A 20,370-nucleotide genomic window follows, 5' to 3' on the forward strand; every position below is an offset into this window, starting at 1 on the left:
CGCGTTTATTTTGCCGTAATATATTTTTTTTGATTTTTTATGATTGATTAAAAATATCAATATTTTAAAGTATGTACTTTTTTAAACATAGTAAAATATCCTTTTATCATTTATAATGATCGATTTTGTTCGTTTTATTCATAGTGATATAAGCAAATGATAATAATTTAGAATATTTATAATTAATTACTTTATATTTCGAACCGATAATAATAATTCACGTAAAGAATTTTGTCAATCGACTTATGACCTAACCTAAGATTTTATTATCTGTGGAAAATGAATGAGTATTTTTGGCGGGCTTTTAGGAAAAATATGACATTGAAGAAAAAATAAAATGGCGTGTGTTTGTTTGTTTGTTTTGTATACCTAATTAGTAGATATAAATCATGAATTGTTGGAATAGCGTTCGAGTGTGACATTTTAATTTAAAAAAATACCTTTATAATTTTATATCAACTACAGAAAGGAGATTCTTACAATAGTCAGGTATTAATAAATAAATAAATAAAATAAAAAAAAAAATAAAAAAATTATAAGTAATATAATTTCTTATTCATATTAACGTAAAATAAGCAACGAAGTAGAAGTCATATCGATGTAAAACAAATTAAAAAGTCGTATTTATTCTTTTAGCGCATGTTTGTTAAAATGAAATGCTCATCTGTTTATAAAAAAACATAATATACGTGAACGTAAGTAGTCTATATATTTATATCGTAATGTTTAAGTTTTTAGTTGGACTCGTAGCCAACGTCCATACCATGTTGAATACACCGGTTCTCGTCCGATCACCGAAGTTAAGCAACATCGGGCGCGTTCAGTACTTGGATGGGTGACCGCCTGGGAACACCGCGTGTCGTTGGCCTTTTTTATTTACTTCTATTTCGTACTCGTAAGAGATTTCGATTACATACATATTATTTTTAGATAGTTTTGTTCCAATGTAATCTATCAAATAATTTTATTTTTTTAGATAATATTTTGTCGTCGAAGACGAATAGCGTCCCGTGGTCGCCATTCTGTTTCAGAGATATTCGCGAATATTAATTGGTAATTATTATATTTTGAATAAGATTTTAGCAGATTATGTCTATGAAGCGTCTACGTAGCGCTCTCGGGTGCCCGCCCTAAGGCTCCTAGGGAAGGAGGAGGAAGAGGAATAGACTGTATGTTTGTATGTTTGTATGTGCACGTCTGTCTGTCTGAAACGTTTTTTACGTTAACGTACCTACCTACTTAATTCTTAATTTAGTTTCATCGAAAACATTGTCGATTGTGTATATCAGTAAGTATTTCGATTCAAATAATAATCCGATATTCGATAACAATTATTTTATTTACATAATAAATACATATCACACCTAGTGACGTGAGTCATATCGATAACTACATAATAATTATGTACATACATATATGAATATCGTGAACTCGAGTGAAGATGTAAATAGATAGGCGTATTTATATCGTACAGCGAGTCTGTCGTACGGTCGGACGTGGGGTACTAATCTCAGCAACTTCGAGTACCATACGTACGATCGTCTCTACCGAAGACGTCTCTTACGCAAAGATATGCGCTCCGTCCGTCCGTTCGTTCGTTCGCCACTCGTCGCTTCGTGATGTGATATCGTACAAGAAAACCTGGTAGACCGATCGCTGGAGCGATCCACCCTCGGCCGCTCGTGATGTGACCTGGAAAGAATTCTCATTTCAGTGAACACGTACTGAACACGATCCGTAACCGTATCTCACTCGGCGCGTCGCGTCGCGTCGCGTCGACGTCGCGCACCGTCACGAAGAGATCCTCTCCCGGCGGCCTGCGAGTCGCCACGAGTGTCCCCGCGTCGCTGCGCGTCACTGCGGCTGCTCCCCGAGCAGCAGGCGCGTGGGTCGCCGGCCGGGCCGCTGGGGGGGCACCGACACGGCGTGCTGTCTCTCCAGGTGCCGCTTCCAGTGACAGCGACGAGAGAATCGCGCGAGACAGTGATCGCATTTAAACCTGGAATCGCAATCACATCATGAGCGATCGCGACGAGCGAAGTGAGGCAGTCGGCAGTCGGCAGTCGGCAGTCGCGTACCGTTTGACGTGGTCGTGCGCGTCGAGGTGCCGGCGCAGCTTGGTGCGGTCGTGGAAGCGCCGCTCGCAGCGCGCGCACGCGTAGCGCTGGTCGGGCGGGCGGTGCGCGCGGCGCTCGTGCGAGCGCAGGTTGGACGTCGTGTGGAAGCGCGCCGCGCACGAGGCGCACGCGTACTTCTTCGCTCCTGCGGGACTCGCGGGAGACGGACGTTCGCGTCGCCTCGCATACGTTATATACATACATATACATATGATATTCGTCATTGCGTTTCCATTCTTCTTTTTACTTGTTTTATCCGAATAGAGATCGGACATGCTCGAACAGACTCGACTCGAATATATTAATCGCTATTTCTCCTCTGAATTTAATCGACGTTATTTTACTGTATCCGAATACAAATTCAGGGAGCTTCTCGCGTCTTTTATTTCTCCTGTGCCCATAAACACAATTCTATTATTTTATTCTACTACAGAGAAGAATGAAACAATACGGTCATTGGTCAATCAACACAAAAGTTGGTGAACTACGCATGTTACACGAGCGAGTATCGAGGTGTAAGTATAAAAGACTAGAATAATAAATGATCATTTATAATGATCGATTTTGTTCGTTTTATTCATAGTGATATAAGCAAATGATAATAATTTAGAATATTTATAATTAATTACTTTATATTTCGAACCGATAATAATAATTCACGTAAAGAATTTTATCAATCGGCTTATGACCTAACCTAAGATTTTATTATCTGTGGAAAATGAATGAGTATTTTTGGCGGGCTTTTAGGAAAAATATGACATTGAAGAAAAAATAAAATGGCGTGTGTTTGTTTGTTTGTTTTGTATACCTAATTAGTAGATATAAATCATGAATTGTTGGAATAGCGTTCGAGTGTGACATTTTAATTTAAAAAAATACCTTTATAATTTTATATCAACTACAGAAAGGAGATTCTTACAATAGTCAGGTATTAATAAATAAATAAATAAAATAAAAAAAAAATAAAAAAATTATAAGTAATATAATTTCTTATTCATATTAACGTAAAATAAGCAACGAAGTAGAAGTCATATCGATGTAAAACAAATTAAAAAGTCGTATTTATTCTTTTAGCGCATGTTTGTTAAAATGAAATGCTCATCTGTTTATAAAAAAACATAATATACGTGAACGTAAGTAGTCTATATATTTATATCGTAATGTTTAAGTTTTTAGTTGGACTCGTAGCCAACGTCCATACCATGTTGAATACACCGGTTCTCGTCCGATCACCGAAGTTAAGCAACATCGGGCGCGTTCAGTACTTGGATGGGTGACCGCCTGGGAACACCGCGTGTCGTTGGCCTTTTTTATTTACTTCTATTTCGTACTCGTGAGAGATTTCGATTACATACATATTATTTTTAGATAGTTTTGTTCCAATGTAATCTATGAAATAATTTTATTTTTTTAGATAATATTTTGTCGTCGAAGACGAAAAGCGTCCCGCGTCCCGTGGTCGCCATTCTGTTTCAGAGATATTCGCGAATATTAATTGGTAATTATTATATTTTGAATAAGATTTTAGCAGATTATGTCTATGAAGCGTCTACGTAGCGCTCTCGGGTGCCCGCCCTAAGGCTCCTAGGGAAGGAGGAGGAAGAGGAATAGACTGTATGTTTGTATGTTTGTATGTGCACGTCTGTCTGTCTGAAATGTTTTTTACGTTAACGTACCTACCTACTTAATTCTTAATTTAGTTTCATCGAAAACATTGTCGATTGTGTATATCAGTAAGTATTTCGATTCAAATAATAATCCGATATTCGATAACAATTATTTTATTTACACAATAAATACATATCACACCTAGTGACGTGAGTCATATCGATAACTACATAATATGTACATATACGAATATCGTGAACTCGAGTGAAGATGTGAATAGATAGGCGTATTTATATCGTACAGCGAGTCTGTCGTACGGTCGGACGTGGGGTACTAATCTCAGCAACTTCGAGTACCATACGTACGATCGTCTCTACCGAAGACGTCTCTTACGCAAAGATATGCGCTCCGTCCGTCCGTCCGTTCGTTCGCCACTCGTCGCTTCGTGATGTGATATCGTACAAGAAAACCTGGTAGACCGATCGCTGGAGCGATCCACCCTCGGCCGCTCGTGATGTGACCTGGAAAGAATTCTCATTTCAGTGAACACGTACTGAACACGATCCGTAACCGTATCTCACTCGGCGCGTCGCGTCGCGTCGCGTCGACGTCGCGCACCGTCACGAAGAGATCCTCTCCCGGCGGCCTGCGAGTCGCCACGAGTGTCCCCGCGTCGCTGCGCGTCACTGCGGCTGCTCCCCGAGCAGCAGGCGCGTGGGTCGCCGGCCGGGCCGCTGGGGGGGCACCGACACGGCGTGCTGTCTCTCCAGGTGCCGCTTCCAGTGACAGCGACGAGAGAATCGCGCGAGACAGTGATCGCATTTAAACCTGGAATCGCAATCACATCATGAGCGATCGCGACGAGCGAAGTGAGGCAGTCGGCAGTCGGCAGTCGGCAGTCGCGTACCGTTTGACGTGGTCGTGCGCGTCGAGGTGCCGGCGCAGCTTGGTGCGGTCGTGGAAGCGCCGCTCGCAGCGCGCGCACGCGTAGCGCTGGTCGGGCGGGCGGTGCGCGCGGCGCTCGTGCGAGCGCAGGTTGGACGTCGTGTGGAAGCGCGCCGCGCACGAGGCGCACGCGTACTTCTTCGCTCCTGCGGGACTCGCGGGAGACGGACGTTCGCGTCGCCTCGCATACGTTATATACATACATATACATATGATATTCGTCATTGCGTTTCCATTCTTCTTTTTACTTGTTTTATCCGAATAGAGATCGGACATGCTCGAACAGACTCGACTCGAATATATTAATCGCTATTTCTCCTCTGAATTTAATCGACGTTATTTTACTGTATCCGAATACAAATTCAGGGAGCTTCTCGCGTCTTTTATTTCTCCTGTGCCCATAAACACAATTCTATTATTTTATTCTACTACAGAGAAGAATGAAACAATACGGTCATTGGTCAATCAACACAAAAGTTGGTGAACTACGCATGTTACACGAGCGAGTATCGAGGTGTAAGTATAAAAGACTAGAATAATAAATGATCATTTATAATGATCGATTTTGTTCGTTTTATTCATAGTGATATAAGCAAATGATAATAATTTAGAATATTTATAATTAATTACTTTATATTTCGAACCGATAATAATAATTCACGTAAAGAATTTTATCAATCGGCTTATGACCTAACCTAAGATTTTATTATCTGTGGAAAACGAATGAGTATTTTTGGCGGGCTTTTAGGAAAAATATGACATTGAAGAAAAAATAAAATGGCGTGTGTTTGTTTGTTTGTTTTGTATACCTAATTAGTAGATATAAATCATGAATTGTTGGAATAGCGTTCGAGTGTGACATTTTAATTTAAAAAAATACCTTTATAATTTTATATCAACTACAGAAAGGAGATTCTTACAATAGTCAGGTATTAATAAATAAATAAATAAAATAAAAAAAAAATAAAAAAATTATAAGTAATATAATTTCTTATTCATATTAACGTAAAATAAGCAACGAAGTAGAAGTCATATCGATGTAAAACAAATTAAAAAGTCGTATTTATTCTTTTAGCGCATGTTTGTTAAAATGAAATGCTCATCTGTTTATAAAAAAACATAATATACGTGAACGTAAGTAGTCTATATATTTATATCGTAATGTTTAAGTTTTTAGTTGGACTCGTAGCCAACGTCCATACCATGTTGAATACACCGGTTCTCGTCCGATCACCGAAGTTAAGCAACATCGGGCGCGTTCAGTACTTGGATGGGTGACCGCCTGGGAACACCGCGTGTCGTTGGCCTTTTTTATTTACTTCTATTTCGTACTCGTGAGAGATTTCGATTACATACATATTATTTTTAGATAGTTTTGTTCCAATGTAATCTATGAAATAATTTTATTTTTTTAGATAATATTTTGTCGTCGAAGACGAAAAGCGTCCCGCGTCCCGTGGTCGCCATTCTGTTTCAGAGATATTCGCGAATATTAATTGGTAATTATTATATTTTGAATAAGATTTTAGCAGATTATGTCTATGAAGCGTCTACGTAGCGCTCTCGGGTGCCCGCCCTAAGGCTCCTAGGGAAGGAGGAGGAAGAGGAATAGACTGTATGTTTGTATGTTTGTATGTGCACGTCTGTCTGTCTGAAATGTTTTTTACGTTAACGTACCTACCTACTTAATTCTTAATTTAGTTTCATCGAAAACATTGTCGATTGTGTATATCAGTAAGTATTTCGATTCAAATAATAATCCGATATTCGATAACAATTATTTTATTTACACAATAAATACATATCACACCTAGTGACGTGAGTCATATCGATAACTACATAATATGTACATATACGAATATCGTGAACTCGAGTGAAGATGTGAATAGATAGGCGTATTTATATCGTACAGCGAGTCTGTCGTACGGTCGGACGTGGGGTACTAATCTCAGCAACTTCGAGTACCATACGTACGATCGTCTCTACCGAAGACGTCTCTTACGCAAAGATATGCGCTCCGTCCGTCCGTCCGTTCGTTCGCCACTCGTCGCTTCGTGATGTGATATCGTACAAGAAAACCTGGTAGACCGATCGCTGGAGCGATCCACCCTCGGCCGCTCGTGATGTGACCTGGAAAGAATTCTCATTTCAGTGAACACGTACTGAACACGATCCGTAACCGTATCTCACTCGGCGCGTCGCGTCGCGTCGCGTCGACGTCGCGCACCGTCACGAAGAGATCCTCTCCCGGCGGCCTGCGAGTCGCCACGAGTGTCCCCGCGTCGCTGCGCGTCACTGCGGCTGCTCCCCGAGCAGCAGGCGCGTGGGTCGCCGGCCGGGCCGCTGGGGGGGCACCGACACGGCGTGCTGTCTCTCCAGGTGCCGCTTCCAGTGACAGCGACGAGAGAATCGCGCGAGACAGTGATCGCATTTAAACCTGGAATCGCAATCACATCATGAGCGATCGCGACGAGCGAAGTGAGGCAGTCGGCAGTCGGCAGTCGGCAGTCGCGTACCGTTTGACGTGGTCGTGCGCGTCGAGGTGCCGGCGCAGCTTGGTGCGGTCGTGGAAGCGCCGCTCGCAGCGCGCGCACGCGTAGCGCTGGTCGGGCGGGCGGTGCGCGCGGCGCTCGTGCGAGCGCAGGTTGGACGTCGTGTGGAAGCGCGCCGCGCACGAGGCGCACGCGTACTTCTTCGCTCCTGCGGGACTCGCGGGAGACGGACGTTCGCGTCGCCTCGCATACGTTATATACATACATATACATATGATATTCGTCATTGCGTTTCCATTCTTCTTTTTACTTGTTTTATCCGAATAGAGATCGGACATGCTCGAACAGACTCGACTCGAATATATTAATCGCTATTTCTCCTCTGAATTTAATCGACGTTATTTTACTGTATCCGAATACAAATTCAGGGAGCTTCTCGCGTCTTTTATTTCTCCTGTGCCCATAAACACAATTCTATTATTTTATTCTACTACAGAGAAGAATGAAACAATACGGTCATTGGTCAATCAACACAAAAGTTGGTGAACTACGCATGTTACACGAGCGAGTATCGAGGTGTAAGTATAAAAGACTAGAATAATAAATGATCATTTATAATGATCGATTTTGTTCGTTTTATTCATAGTGATATAAGCAAATGATAATAATTTAGAATATTTATAATTAATTACTTTATATTTCGAACCGATAATAATAATTCACGTAAAGAATTTTATCAATCGGCTTATGACCTAACCTAAGATTTTATTATCTGTGGAAAATGAATGAGTATTTTTGGCGGGCTTTTAGGAAAAATATGACATTGAAGAAAAAATAAAATGGCGTGTGTTTGTTTGTTTGTTTTGTATACCTAATTAGTAGATATAAATCATGAATTGTTGGAATAGCGTTCGAGTGTGACATTTTAATTTAAAAAAATACCTTTATAATTCTATATCAACTACAGAAAGGAGATTCTTACAATAGTCAGGTATTAATAAATAAATAAATAAAATAAAAAAAAAATAAAAAAATTATAAGTAATATAATTTCTTATTCATATTAACGTAAAATAAGCAACGAAGTAGAAGTCATATCGATGTAAAACAAATTAAAAAGTCGTATTTATTCTTTTAGCGCATGTTTGTTAAAATGAAATGCTCATCTGTTTATAAAAAAACATAATATACGTGAACGTAAGTAGTCTATATATTTATATCGTAATGTTTAAGTTTTTAGTTGGACTCGTAGCCAACGTCCATACCATGTTGAATACACCGGTTCTCGTCCGATCACCGAAGTTAAGCAACATCGGGCGCGTTCAGTACTTGGATGGGTGACCGCCTGGGAACACCGCGTGTCGTTGGCCTTTTTTATTTACTTCTATTTCGTACTCGTGAGAGATTTCGATTACATACATATTATTTTTAGATAGTTTTGTTCCAATGTAATCTATGAAATAATTTTATTTTTTTAGATAATATTTTGTCGTCGAAGACGAAAAGCGTCCCGCGTCCCGTGGTCGCCATTCTGTTTCAGAGATATTCGCGAATATTAATTGGTAATTATTATATTTTGAATAAGATTTTAGCAGATTATGTCTATGAAGCGTCTCCGTAGCGCTCTCGGGTGCCCTGAGGCTCCTAGGGAAGGAGGAGGAAGAGGAATAGACTGTATGTTTGTATGTTTGTATGTGCACGTCTGTCTGTCTGAAATGTTTTTTACGTTAACGTACCTACCTACTTAATTCTTAATTTAGTTTCATCGAAAACATTGTCGATTGTGTATATCAGTAAGTATTTCGATTCAAATAATAATCCGATATTCGATAACAATTATTTTATTTACACAATAAATACATATCACACCTAGTGACGTGAGTCATATCGATAACTACATAATATGTACATATACGAATATCGTGAACTCGAGTGAAGATGTGAATAGATAGGCGTATTTATATCGTACAGCGAGTCTGTCGTACGGTCGGACGTGGGGTACTAATCTCAGCAACTTCGAGTACCATACGTACGATCGTCTCTACCGAAGACGTCTCTTACGCAAAGATATGCGCTCCGTCCGTCCGTTCGTTCGTTCGCCACTCGTCGCTTCGTGATGTGATATCGTACAAGAAAACCTGGTAGACCGATCGCTGGAGCGATCCACCCTCGGCCGCTCGTGATGTGACCTGGAAAGAATTCTCATTTCAGTGAACACGTACTGAACACGATCCGTAACCGTATCTCACTCGGCGCGTCGCGTCGCGTCGCGTCGACGTCGCGCACCGTCACGAAGAGATCCTCTCCCGGCGGCCTGCGAGTCGCCACGAGTGTCCCCGCGTCGCTGCGCGTCACTGCGGCTGCTCCCCGAGCAGCAGGCGCGTGGGTCGCCGGCCGGGCCGCTGGGGGGGCACCGACACGGCGTGCTGTCTCTCCAGGTGCCGCTTCCAGTGACAGCGACGAGAGAATCGCGCGAGACAGTGATCGCATTTAAACCTGGAATCGCAATCACATCATGAGCGATCGCGACGAGCGAAGTGAGGCAGTCGGCAGTCGGCAGTCGGCAGTCGCGTACCGTTTGACGTGGTCGTGCGCGTCGAGGTGCCGGCGCAGCTTGGTGCGGTCGTGGAAGCGCCGCTCGCAGCGCGCGCACGCGTAGCGCTGGTCGGGCGGGCGGTGCGCGCGGCGCTCGTGCGAGCGCAGGTTGGACGTCGTGTGGAAGCGCGCCGCGCACGAGGCGCACGCGTACTTCTTCGCTCCTGCGGGACTCGCGGGAGACGGACGTTCGCGTCGCCTCGCATACGTTATATACATACATATACATATGATATTCGTCATTGCGTTTCCATTCTTCTTTTTACTTGTTTTATCCGAATAGAGATCGGACATGCTCGAACAGACTCGACTCGAATATATTAATCGCTATTTCTCCTCTGAATTTAATCGACGTTATTTTACTGTATCCGAATACAAATTCAGGGAGCTTCTCGCGTCTTTTATTTCTCCTGTGCCCATAAACACAATTCTATTATTTTATTCTACTACAGAGAAGAATGAAACAATACGGTCATTGGTCAATCAACACAAAAGTTGGTGAACTACGCATGTTACACGAGCGAGTATCGAGGTGTAAGTATAAAAGACTAGAATAATAAATGATCATTTATAATGATCGATTTTGTTCGTTTTATTCATAGTGATATAAGCAAATGATAATAATTTAGAATATTTATAATTAATTACTTTATATTTCGAACCGATAATAATAATTCACGTAAAGAATTTTATCAATCGGCTTATGACCTAACCTAAGATTTTATTATCTGTGGAAAATGAATGAGTATTTTTGGCGGGCTTTTAGGAAAAATATGACATTGAAGAAAAAATAAAATGGCGTGTGTTTGTTTGTTTGTTTTGTATACCTAATTAGTAGATATAAATCATGAATTGTTGGAATAGCGTTCGAGTGTGACATTTTAATTTAAAAAAATACCTTTATAATTTTATATCAACTACAGAAAGGAGATTCTTACAATAGTCAGGTATTAATAAATAAATAAATAAAATAAAAAAAAAATAAAAAAATTATAAGTAATATAATTTCTTATTCATATTAACGTAAAATAAGCAACGAAGTAGAAGTCATATCGATGTAAAACAAATTAAAAAGTCGTATTTATTCTTTTAGCGCATGTTTGTTAAAATGAAATGCTCATCTGTTTATAAAAAAACATAATATACGTGAACGTAAGTAGTCTATATATTTATATCGTAATGTTTAAGTTTTTAGTTGGACTCGTAGCCAACGTCCATACCATGTTGAATACACCGGTTCTCGTCCGATCACCGAAGTTAAGCAACATCGGGCGCGTTCAGTACTTGGATGGGTGACCGCCTGGGAACACCGCGTGTCGTTGGCCTTTTTTATTTACTTCTATTTCGTACTCGTGAGAGATTTCGATTACATACATATTATTTTTAGATAGTTTTGTTCCAATGTAATCTATGAAATAATTTTATTTTTTTAGATAATATTTTGTCGTCGAAGACGAAAAGCGTCCCGCGTCCCGTGGTCGCCATTCTGTTTCAGAGATATTCGCGAATATTAATTGGTAATTATTATATTTTGAATAAGATTTTAGCAGATTATGTCTATGAAGCGTCTACGTAGCGCTCTCGGGTGCCCGCCCTAAGGCTCCTAGGGAAGGAGGAGGAAGAGGAATAGACTGTATGTTTGTATGTTTGTATGTGCACGTCTGTCTGTCTGAAATGTTTTTTACGTTAACGTACCTACCTACTTAATTCTTAATTTAGTTTCATCGAAAACATTGTCGATTGTGTATATCAGTAAGTATTTCGATTCAAATAATAATCCGATATTCGATAACAATTATTTTATTTACACAATAAATACATATCACACCTAGTGACGTGAGTCATATCGATAACTACATAATATGTACATATACGAATATCGTGAACTCGAGTGAAGATGTGAATAGATAGGCGTATTTATATCGTACAGCGAGTCTGTCGTACGGTCGGACGTGGGGTACTAATCTCAGCAACTTCGAGTACCATACGTACGATCGTCTCTACCGAAGACGTCTCTTACGCAAAGATATGCGCTCCGTCCGTCCGTCCGTTCGTTCGCCACTCGTCGCTTCGTGATGTGATATCGTACAAGAAAACCTGGTAGACCGATCGCTGGAGCGATCCACCCTCGGCCGCTCGTGATGTGACCTGGAAAGAATTCTCATTTCAGTGAACACGTACTGAACACGATCCGTAACCGTATCTCACTCGGCGCGTCGCGTCGCGTCGCGTCGACGTCGCGCACCGTCACGAAGAGATCCTCTCCCGGCGGCCTGCGAGTCGCCACGAGTGTCCCCGCGTCGCTGCGCGTCACTGCGGCTGCTCCCCGAGCAGCAGGCGCGTGGGTCGCCGGCCGGGCCGCTGGGGGGGCACCGACACGGCGTGCTGTCTCTCCAGGTGCCGCTTCCAGTGACAGCGACGAGAGAATCGCGCGAGACAGTGATCGCATTTAAACCTGGAATCGCAATCACATCATGAGCGATCGCGACGAGCGAAGTGAGGCAGTCGGCAGTCGGCAGTCGGCAGTCGCGTACCGTTTGACGTGGTCGTGCGCGTCGAGGTGCCGGCGCAGCTTGGTGCGGTCGTGGAAGCGCCGCTCGCAGCGCGCGCACGCGTAGCGCTGGTCGGGCGGGCGGTGCGCGCGGCGCTCGTGCGAGCGCAGGTTGGACGTCGTGTGGAAGCGCGCCGCGCACGAGGCGCACGCGTACTTCTTCGCTCCTGCGGGACTCGCGGGAGACGGACGTTCGCGTCGCCTCGCATACGTTATATACATACATATACATATGATATTCGTCATTGCGTTTCCATTCTTCTTTTTACTTGTTTTATCCGAATAGAGATCGGACATGCTCGAACAGACTCGACTCGAATATATTAATCGCTATTTCTCCTCTGAATTTAATCGACGTTATTTTACTGTATCCGAATACAAATTCAGGGAGCTTCTCGCGTCTTTTATTTCTCCTGTGCCCATAAACACAATTCTATTATTTTATTCTACTACAGAGAAGAATGAAACAATACGGTCATTGGTCAATCAACACAAAAGTTGGTGAACTACGCATGTTACACGAGCGAGTATCGAGGTGTAAGTATAAAAGACTAGAATAATAAATGATCATTTATAATGATCGATTTTGTTCGTTTTATTCATAGTGATATAAGCAAATGATAATAATTTAGAATATTTATAATTAATTACTTTATATTTCGAACCGATAATAATAATTCACGTAAAGAATTTTATCAATCGGCTTATGACCTAACCTAAGATTTTATTATCTGTGGAAAATGAATGAGTATTTTTGGCGGGCTTTTAGGAAAAATATGACATTGAAGAAAAAATAAAATGGCGTGTGTTTGTTTGTTTGTTTTGTATACCTAATTAGTAGATATAAATCATGAATTGTTGGAATAGCGTTCGAGTGTGACATTTTAATTTAAAAAAATACCTTTATAATTTTATATCAACTACAGAAAGGAGATTCTTACAATAGTCAGGTATTAATAAATAAATAAATAAAATAAAAAAAAAATAAAAAAATTATAAGTAATATAATTTCTTATTCATATTAACGTAAAATAAGCAACGAAGTAGAAGTCATATCGATGTAAAACAAATTAAAAAGTCGTATTTATTCTTTTAGCGCATGTTTGTTAAAATGAAATGCTCATCTGTTTATAAAAAAACATAATATACGTGAACGTAAGTAGTCTATATATTTATATCGTAATGTTTAAGTTTTTAGTTGGACTCGTAGCCAACGTCCATACCATGTTGAATACACCGGTTCTCGTCCGATCACCGAAGTTAAGCAACATCGGGCGCGTTCAGTACTTGGATGGGTGACCGCCTGGGAACACCGCGTGTCGTTGGCCTTTTTTATTTACTTCTATTTCGTACTCGTGAGAGATTTCGATTACATACATATTATTTTTAGATAGTTTTGTTCCAATGTAATCTATGAAATAATTTTATTTTTTTAGATAATATTTTGTCGTCGAAGACGAAAAGCGTCCCGTGGTCGCCATTCTGTTTCAGAGATATTCGCGAATATTAATTGGTAATTATTATATTTTGAATAAGATTTTAGCAGATTATGTCTATGAAGCGTCTACGTAGCGCTCTCGGGTGCCCGCCCTAAGGCTCCTAGGGAAGGAGGAGGAAGAGGAATAGACTGTATGTTTGTATGTTTGTATGTGCACGTCTGTCTGTCTGAAATGTTTTTTACGTTAACGTACCTACCTACTTAATTCTTAATTTAGTTTCATCGAAAACATTGTCGATTGTGTATATCAGTAAGTATTTCGATTCAAATAATAATCCGATATTCGATAACAATTATTTTATTTACACAATAAATACATATCACACCTAGTGACGTGAGTCATATCGATAACTACATAATATGTACATATACGAATATCGTGAACTCGAGTGAAGATGTGAATAGATAGGCGTATTTATATCGTACAGCGAGTCTGTCGTACGGTCGGACGTGGGGTACTAATCTCAGCAACTTCGAGTACCATACGTACGATCGTCTCTACCGAAGACGTCTCTTACGCAAAGATATGCGCTCCGTCCGTCCGTCCGTTCGTTCGCCACTCGTCGCTTCGTGATGTGATATCGTACAAGAAAACCTGGTAGACCGATCGCTGGAGCGATCCACCCTCGGCCGCTCGTGATGTGACCTGGAAAGAATTCTCATTTCAGTGAACACGTACTGAACACGATCCGTAACCGTATCTCACTCGGCGCGTCGCGTCGCGTCGCGTCGACGTCGCGCACCGTCACGAAGAGATCCTCTCCCGGCGGCCTGCGAGTCGCCACGAGTGTCCCCGCGTCGCTGCGCGTCACTGCGGCTGCTCCCCGAGCAGCAGGCGCGTGGGTCGCCGGCCGGGCCGCTGGGGGGGCACCGACACGGCGTGCTGTCTCTCCAGGTGCCGCTTCCAGTGACAGCGACGAGAGAATCGCGCGAGACAGTGATCGCATTTAAACCTGGAATCGCAATCACATCATGAGCGATCGCGACGAGCGAAGTGAGGCAGTCGGCAGTCGGCAGTCGGCAGTCGCGTACCGTTTGACGTGGTCGTGCGCGTCGAGGTGCCGGCGCAGCTTGGTGCGGTCGTGGAAGCGCCGCTCGCAGCGCGCGCACGCGTAGCGCTGGTCGGGCGGGCGGTGCGCGCGGCGCTCGTGCGAGCGCAGGTTGGACGTCGTGTGGAAGCGCGCCGCGCACGAGGCGCACGCGTACTTCTTCGCTCCTGCGGGACTCGCGGGAGACGGACGTTCGCGTCGCCTCGCATACGTTATATACATACATATACATATGATATTCGTCATTGCGTTTCCATTCTTCTTTTTACTTGTTTTATCCGAATAGAGATCGGACATGCTCGAACAGACTCGACTCGAATATATTAATCGCTATTTCTCCTCTGAATTTAATCGACGTTATTTTACTGTAACCGAATACAAATTCAGGGAGCTTCTCGCGTCTTTTATTTCTCCTGTGCCCATAAACACAATTCTATTATTTTATTCTACTACAGAGAAGAATGAAACAATACGGTCATTGGTCAATCAACACAAAAGTTGGTGAACTACGCATGTTACACGAGCGAGTATCGAGGTGTAAGTATAAAAGACTAGAATAATAAATGATCATTTATAATGATCGATTTTGTTCGTTTTATTCATAGTGATATAAGCAAATGATAATAATTTAGAATATTTATAATTAATTACTTTATATTTCGAACCGATAATAATAATTCACGTAAAGAATTTTGTCAATCGACTTATGACCTAACCTAAGATTTTATTATCTGTGGAAAACGAATGAGTATTTTTGGCGGGCTTTTAGGAAAAATATGACATTGAAGAGAAAATAAAATGGCGTGTGTTTGTTTGTTTTGTATAACTAATTAGTATAAATCATGAATCGTTGGAATAGCGTTCGAGTGTGACATTTTAATTAAAAAAAATACCTTTATAATTCTATATCAACTACAGAAAGGAGATTCTTACAATAGTCAGGTATTAATAAATAAATAAATAAAATAAAAAAAAAAATAAAAAAATTATAAGTAATATAATTTCTTATTCATATTAACGTAAAATAAGCAACGAAGTAGAAGTCATATCGATGTAAAACAAATTAAAAAGTCGTATTTATTCTTTTAGCGCATGTTTGTTAAAATGAAATGCTCATCTGTTTATAAAAAAACATAATATACGTGAACGTAAGTAGTCTATATATTTATATCGTAATGTTTAAGTTTTTAGTTGGACTCGTAGCCAACGTCCATACCATGTTGAATACACCGGTTCTCGTCCGATCACCGAAGTTAAGCAACATCGGGCGCGTTCAGTACTTGGATGGGTGACCGCCTGGGAACACCGCGTGTCGTTGGCCTTTTTTATTTACTTCTATTTCGTACTCGTGAGAGATTTCGATTACATACATATTATTTTTAGATAGTTTTGTTCCAATGTAATCTATGAAATAATTTTATTTTTTTAGATAATATTTTGTCGTCGAAGACGAAAAGCGTCCCGTGGTCGCCATTCTGTTTCAGAGATATTCGCGAATATTAATTGGTAATTATTATATTTTGAATAAGATTTTAGCAGATTATGTCTATGAAGCGTCTACGTAGCGCTCTCGGGTGCCCGCCCTAAGGCTCCTAGGGAAGGAGGAGGAAGAGGAATAGACTGTATGTTTGTATGTTTGTATGTGCACGTCTGTCTGTCTGAAACGTTTTTTACGTTAACGTACCTACCTACTTAATTCTTAATTTAGTTTCATCGAAAACATTGTCGATTGTGTATATCAGTAAGTATTTCGATTCAAATAATAATCCGATATTCGATAACAATTATTTTATTTACATAATAAATACATATCACACCTAGTGACGTGAGTCATATCGATAACTACATAATATGTACATATATGAATATCGTGAACTCGAGTGAAGATGTAAATAGATAGGCGTATTTATATCGTACAGCGAGTCTGTCGTACGGTCGGACGTGGGGTACTAATCTCAGCAACTTCGAGTACCATACGTACGATCGTCTCTACCGAAGACGTCTCTTACGCAAAGATATGCGCTCCGTCCGTCCGTCCGTTCGTTCGCCACTCGTCGCTTCGTGATGTGATATCGTACAAGAAAACCTGGTAGACCGATCGCTGGAGCGATCCACCCTCGGCCGCTCGTGATGTGACCTGGAAAGAATTCTCATTTCAGTGAACACGTACTGAACACGATCCGTAACCGTATCTCACTCGGCGCGTCGCGTCGCGTCGCGTCGACGTCGCGCACCGTCACGAAGAGATCCTCTCCCGGCGGCCTGCGAGTCGCCACGAGTGTCCCCGCGTCGCTGCGCGTCACTGCGGCTGCTCCCCGAGCAGCAGGCGCGTGGGTCGCCGGCCGGGCCGCTGGGGGGGCACCGACACGGCGTGCTGTCTCTCCAGGTGCCGCTTCCAGTGACAGCGACGAGAGAATCGCGCGAGACAGTGATCGCATTTAAACCTGGAATCGCAATCACATCATGAGCGATCGCGACGAGCGAAGTGAGGCAGTCGGCAGTCGGCAGTCGGCAGTCGCGTACCGTTTGACGTGGTCGTGCGCGTCGAGGTGCCGGCGCAGCTTGGTGCGGTCGTGGAAGCGCCGCTCGCAGCGCGCGCACGCGTAGCGCTGGTCGGGCGGGCGGTGCGCGCGGCGCTCGTGCGAGCGCAGGTTGGACGTCGTGTGGAAGCGCGCCGCGCACGAGGCGCACGCGTACTTCTTCGCTCCTGCGGGACTCGCGGGAGACGGACGTTCGCGTCGCCTCGCATACGTTATATACATACATATACATATGATATTCGTCATTGCGTTTCCATTCTTCTTTTTACTTGTTTTATCCGAATAGAGATCGGACATGCTCGAACAGACTCGACTCGAATATATTAATCGCTATTTCTCCTCTGAATTTAATCGACGTTATTTTACTGTAACCGAATACAAATTCAGGGAGCTTCTCGCGTCTTTTATTTCTCCTGTGCCCATAAACACAATTCTATTATTTTATTCTACTACAGAGAAGAATGAAACAATACGGTCATTGGTCAATCAACACAAAAGTTGGTGAACTACGCATGTTACACGAGCGAGTATCGAGGTGTAAGTATAAAAGACTAGAATAATAAATGATCATTTATAATGATCGATTTTGTTCGTTTTATTCATAGTGATATAAGCAAATGATAATAATTTAGAATATTTATAATTAATTACTTTATATTTCGAACCGATAATAATAATTCACGTAAAGAATTTTGTCAATCGACTTATGACCTAACCTAAGATTTTATTATCTGTGGAAAACGAATGAGTATTTTTGGCGGGCTTTTAGGAAAAATATGACATTGAAGAGAAAATAAAATGGCGTGTGTTTGTTTGTTTTGTATAACTAATTAGTATAAATCATGAATCGTTGGAATAGCGTTCGAGTGTGACATTTTAATTAAAAAAAATACCTTTATAATTCTATATCAACTACAGAAAGGAGATTCTTACAATAGTCAGGTATTAATAAATAAATAAATAAAATAAAAAAAAAAATAAAAAAATTATAAGTAATATAATTTCTTATTCATATTAACGTAAAATAAGCAACGAAGTAGAAGTCATATCGATGTAAAACAAATTAAAAAGTCGTATTTATTCTTTTAGCGCATGTTTGTTAAAATGAAATGCTCATCTGTTTATAAAAAAACATAATATACGTGAACGTAAGTAGTCTATATATTTATATCGTAATGTTTAAGTTTTTAGTTGGACTCGTAGCCAACGTCCATACCATGTTGAATACACCGGTTCTCGTCCGATCACCGAAGTTAAGCAACATCGGGCGCGTTCAGTACTTGGATGGGTGACCGCCTGGGAACACCGCGTGTCGTTGGCCTTTTTTATTTACTTCTATTTCGTACTCGTAAGAGATTTCGATTACATACATATTATTTTTAGATAGTTTTGTTCCAATGTAATCTATCAAATAATTTTATTTTTTTAGATAATATTTTGTCGTCGAAGACGAATAGCGTCCCGTGGTCGCCATTCTGTTTCAGAGATATTCGCGAATATTAATTGGTAATTATTATATTTTGAATAAGATTTTAGCAGATTATGTCTATGAAGCGTCTACGTAGCGCTCTCGGGTGCCCGCCCTAAGGCTCCTAGGGAAGGAGGAGGAAGAGGAATAGACTGTATGTTTGTATGTTTGTATGTGCACGTCTGTCTGTCTGAAACGTTTTTTACGTTAACGTACCTACCTACTTAATTCTTAATTTAGTTTCATCGAAAACATTGTCGATTGTGTATATCAGTAAGTATTTCGATTCAAATAATAATCCGATATTCGATAACAATTATTTTATTTACATAATAAATACATATCACACCTAGTGACGTGAGTCATATCGATAACTACATAATATGTACATATATGAATATCGTGAACTCGAGTGAAGATGTAAATAGATAGGCGTATTTATATCGTACAGCGAGTCTGTCGTACGGTCGGACGTGGGGTACTAATCTCAGCAACTTCGAGTACCATACGTACGATCGTCTCTACCGAAGACGTCTCTTACGCAAAGATATGCGCTCCGTCCGTCCGTCCGTTCGTTCGCCACTCGTCGCTTCGTGATGTGATATCGTACAAGAAAACCTGGTAGACCGATCGCTGGAGCGATCCACCCTCGGCCGCTCGTGATGTGACCTGGAAAGAATTCTCATTTCAGTGAACACGTACTGAACACGATCCGTAACCGTATCTCACTCGGCGCGTCGCGTCGCGTCGCGTCGACGTCGCGCACCGTCACGAAGAGATCCTCTCCCGGCGGCCTGCGAGTCGCCACGAGTGTCCCCGCGTCGCTGCGCGTCACTGCGGCTGCTCCCCGAGCAGCAGGCGCGTGGGTCGCCGGCCGGGCCGCTGGGGGGGCACCGACACGGCGTGCTGTCTCTCCAGGTGCCGCTTCCAGTGACAGCGACGAGAGAATCGCGCGAGACAGTGATCGCATTTAAACCTGGAATCGCAATCACATCATGAGCGATCGCGACGAGCGAAGTGAGGCAGTCGGCAGTCGGCAGTCGGCAGTCGCGTACCGTTTGACGTGGTCGTGCGCGTCGAGGTGCCGGCGCAGCTTGGTGCGGTCGTGGAAGCGCCGCTCGCAGCGCGCGCACGCGTAGCGCTGGTCGGGCGGGCGGTGCGCGCGGCGCTCGTGCGAGCGCAGGTTGGACGTCGTGTGGAAGCGCGCCGCGCACGAGGCGCACGCGTACTTCTTCGCTCCTGCGGGACTCGCGGGAGACGGACGTTCGCGTCGCCTCGCATACGTTATATACATACATATACATATGATATTCGTCATTGCGTTTCCATTCTTCTTTTTACTTGTTTTATCCGAATAGAGATCGGACATGCTCGAACAGACTCGACTCGAATATATTAATCGCTATTTCTCCTCTGAATTTAATCGACGTTATTTTACTGTAACCGAATACAAATTCAGGGAGCTTCTCGCGTCTTTTATTTCTCCTGTGCCCATAAACACAATTCTA

General features: G+C 42.1%; 8 protein-coding genes and 8 non-coding genes across 21 annotated transcripts; 8 read left to right on the forward strand and 8 right to left on the reverse strand.

Annotated features, from left to right (window-relative positions):
• Nucleotides 1-749: 749 nt before the first annotated feature.
• Nucleotides 750-868, forward strand: LOC135194456 (5S ribosomal RNA). The gene has a single exon (XR_010309774.1). It is a non-coding gene; the product is annotated as a 5S ribosomal RNA (ribosomal RNA).
• A 550-nt stretch (nt 869-1,418) lies between these two features.
• On the reverse strand, nt 1,419-2,503 carry LOC135194411 (zinc finger protein 668-like). Of its 2 annotated transcripts, XR_010309761.1 has the most exons (3): nt 2,079-2,503; nt 1,790-1,999; nt 1,419-1,692 (listed from the first exon to the last, which is right to left on the reverse strand). XR_010309761.1 is itself a non-coding variant. In XM_064219827.1 (2 exons), exons 1-2 carry the CDS (start codon nt 2,390-2,392, stop codon nt 1,855-1,857), a joined length of 459 nt encoding a protein of 152 aa, XP_064075897.1. In that variant the 5' UTR covers nt 2,393-2,501; the 3' UTR covers nt 1,419-1,854. The 2 variants fall into 2 exon arrangements, 1 of the variants encoding a protein (XP_064075897.1); XM_064219827.1 differs by having other exon boundaries at nt 1,419-1,999; nt 2,079-2,501.
• Nucleotides 2,504-3,304: 801 nt separating this feature from the next.
• On the forward strand, nt 3,305-3,423 carry LOC135194464 (5S ribosomal RNA). Its single transcript, XR_010309782.1, has one exon. It is a non-coding gene; the product is annotated as a 5S ribosomal RNA (ribosomal RNA).
• A 485-nt stretch (nt 3,424-3,908) lies between these two features.
• On the reverse strand, nt 3,909-5,056 carry LOC135194417 (zinc finger protein 668-like). Of its 2 annotated transcripts, XR_010309766.1 has the most exons (3): nt 4,633-5,056; nt 4,344-4,553; nt 3,909-4,246 (listed from the first exon to the last, which is right to left on the reverse strand). XR_010309766.1 is itself a non-coding variant. In XM_064219835.1 (2 exons), exons 1-2 carry the CDS (start codon nt 4,944-4,946, stop codon nt 4,409-4,411), a joined length of 459 nt encoding a protein of 152 aa, XP_064075905.1. In that variant the 5' UTR covers nt 4,947-5,055; the 3' UTR covers nt 3,909-4,408. The 2 variants fall into 2 exon arrangements, 1 of the variants encoding a protein (XP_064075905.1); XM_064219835.1 differs by having other exon boundaries at nt 3,909-4,553; nt 4,633-5,055.
• Nucleotides 5,057-5,858: 802 nt separating this feature from the next.
• On the forward strand, nt 5,859-5,977 carry LOC135194465 (5S ribosomal RNA). The gene has a single exon (XR_010309783.1). It is a non-coding gene; the product is annotated as a 5S ribosomal RNA (ribosomal RNA).
• Nucleotides 5,978-6,462: 485 nt separating this feature from the next.
• LOC135194415 (zinc finger protein 668-like) lies at nt 6,463-7,610 on the reverse strand. Of its 2 annotated transcripts, XR_010309764.1 has the most exons (3): nt 7,187-7,610; nt 6,898-7,107; nt 6,463-6,800 (listed from the first exon to the last, which is right to left on the reverse strand). XR_010309764.1 is itself a non-coding variant. In XM_064219833.1 (2 exons), the coding sequence occupies exons 1-2, from the start codon at nt 7,498-7,500 to the stop codon at nt 6,963-6,965; spliced, it is 459 nt and encodes a 152-aa protein (XP_064075903.1). In that variant the 5' UTR covers nt 7,501-7,609; the 3' UTR covers nt 6,463-6,962. The 2 variants fall into 2 exon arrangements, 1 of the variants encoding a protein (XP_064075903.1); XM_064219833.1 differs by having other exon boundaries at nt 6,463-7,107; nt 7,187-7,609.
• Nucleotides 7,611-8,412: 802 nt separating this feature from the next.
• On the forward strand, nt 8,413-8,531 carry LOC135194466 (5S ribosomal RNA). The gene has a single exon (XR_010309784.1). It is a non-coding gene; the product is annotated as a 5S ribosomal RNA (ribosomal RNA).
• A 481-nt stretch (nt 8,532-9,012) lies between these two features.
• Nucleotides 9,013-10,160, reverse strand: LOC135194413 (zinc finger protein 668-like). 2 transcript variants are annotated; one of them, XR_010309762.1, is made up of 3 exons: nt 9,737-10,160; nt 9,448-9,657; nt 9,013-9,350 (listed from the first exon to the last, which is right to left on the reverse strand). XR_010309762.1 is itself a non-coding variant. In XM_064219830.1 (2 exons), the coding sequence occupies exons 1-2, from the start codon at nt 10,048-10,050 to the stop codon at nt 9,513-9,515; spliced, it is 459 nt and encodes a 152-aa protein (XP_064075900.1). In that variant the 5' UTR covers nt 10,051-10,158; the 3' UTR covers nt 9,013-9,512. The 2 variants fall into 2 exon arrangements, 1 of the variants encoding a protein (XP_064075900.1); XM_064219830.1 differs by having other exon boundaries at nt 9,013-9,657; nt 9,737-10,158.
• An 802-nt stretch (nt 10,161-10,962) lies between these two features.
• Nucleotides 10,963-11,081, forward strand: LOC135194467 (5S ribosomal RNA). Its single transcript, XR_010309785.1, has one exon. It is a non-coding gene; the product is annotated as a 5S ribosomal RNA (ribosomal RNA).
• Nucleotides 11,082-11,566: 485 nt separating this feature from the next.
• LOC135194416 (zinc finger protein 668-like) lies at nt 11,567-12,714 on the reverse strand. 2 transcript variants are annotated; one of them, XR_010309765.1, is made up of 3 exons: nt 12,291-12,714; nt 12,002-12,211; nt 11,567-11,904 (listed from the first exon to the last, which is right to left on the reverse strand). XR_010309765.1 is itself a non-coding variant. In XM_064219834.1 (2 exons), the coding sequence occupies exons 1-2, from the start codon at nt 12,602-12,604 to the stop codon at nt 12,067-12,069; spliced, it is 459 nt and encodes a 152-aa protein (XP_064075904.1). In that variant the 5' UTR covers nt 12,605-12,713; the 3' UTR covers nt 11,567-12,066. The 2 variants fall into 2 exon arrangements, 1 of the variants encoding a protein (XP_064075904.1); XM_064219834.1 differs by having other exon boundaries at nt 11,567-12,211; nt 12,291-12,713.
• An 802-nt stretch (nt 12,715-13,516) lies between these two features.
• On the forward strand, nt 13,517-13,635 carry LOC135194457 (5S ribosomal RNA). Its single transcript, XR_010309775.1, has one exon. It is a non-coding gene; the product is annotated as a 5S ribosomal RNA (ribosomal RNA).
• A 478-nt stretch (nt 13,636-14,113) lies between these two features.
• On the reverse strand, nt 14,114-15,151 carry LOC135194313 (zinc finger protein 668-like). The gene is made up of 2 exons (XM_064219627.1): nt 14,838-15,151; nt 14,114-14,758 (listed from the first exon to the last, which is right to left on the reverse strand). Exons 1-2 carry the CDS (start codon nt 15,149-15,151, stop codon nt 14,614-14,616), a joined length of 459 nt encoding a protein of 152 aa, XP_064075697.1. The 3' UTR covers nt 14,114-14,613.
• Nucleotides 15,152-16,056: 905 nt separating this feature from the next.
• LOC135194458 (5S ribosomal RNA) lies at nt 16,057-16,175 on the forward strand. Its single transcript, XR_010309776.1, has one exon. It is a non-coding gene; the product is annotated as a 5S ribosomal RNA (ribosomal RNA).
• Nucleotides 16,176-16,672: 497 nt separating this feature from the next.
• On the reverse strand, nt 16,673-17,691 carry LOC135194314 (zinc finger protein 668-like). Its single transcript, XM_064219628.1, has 2 exons — nt 17,378-17,691; nt 16,673-17,298 (listed from the first exon to the last, which is right to left on the reverse strand). The coding sequence occupies exons 1-2, from the start codon at nt 17,689-17,691 to the stop codon at nt 17,154-17,156; spliced, it is 459 nt and encodes a 152-aa protein (XP_064075698.1). The 3' UTR covers nt 16,673-17,153.
• A 905-nt stretch (nt 17,692-18,596) lies between these two features.
• On the forward strand, nt 18,597-18,715 carry LOC135194459 (5S ribosomal RNA). Its single transcript, XR_010309777.1, has one exon. It is a non-coding gene; the product is annotated as a 5S ribosomal RNA (ribosomal RNA).
• Nucleotides 18,716-19,212: 497 nt separating this feature from the next.
• LOC135194315 (zinc finger protein 668-like) lies at nt 19,213-20,231 on the reverse strand. The gene is made up of 2 exons (XM_064219629.1): nt 19,918-20,231; nt 19,213-19,838 (listed from the first exon to the last, which is right to left on the reverse strand). The coding sequence occupies exons 1-2, from the start codon at nt 20,229-20,231 to the stop codon at nt 19,694-19,696; spliced, it is 459 nt and encodes a 152-aa protein (XP_064075699.1). The 3' UTR covers nt 19,213-19,693.
• Between the last annotated feature and the right edge of the window lie 139 nt (nt 20,232-20,370).

The sequence above is a fragment of the Vanessa tameamea genome, chromosome 29 (assembly GCF_037043105.1).
Source record: "Vanessa tameamea isolate UH-Manoa-2023 chromosome 29, ilVanTame1 primary haplotype, whole genome shotgun sequence".
Classification (NCBI taxonomy): Eukaryota; Metazoa; Arthropoda; class Insecta; order Lepidoptera; family Nymphalidae; genus Vanessa; species Vanessa tameamea.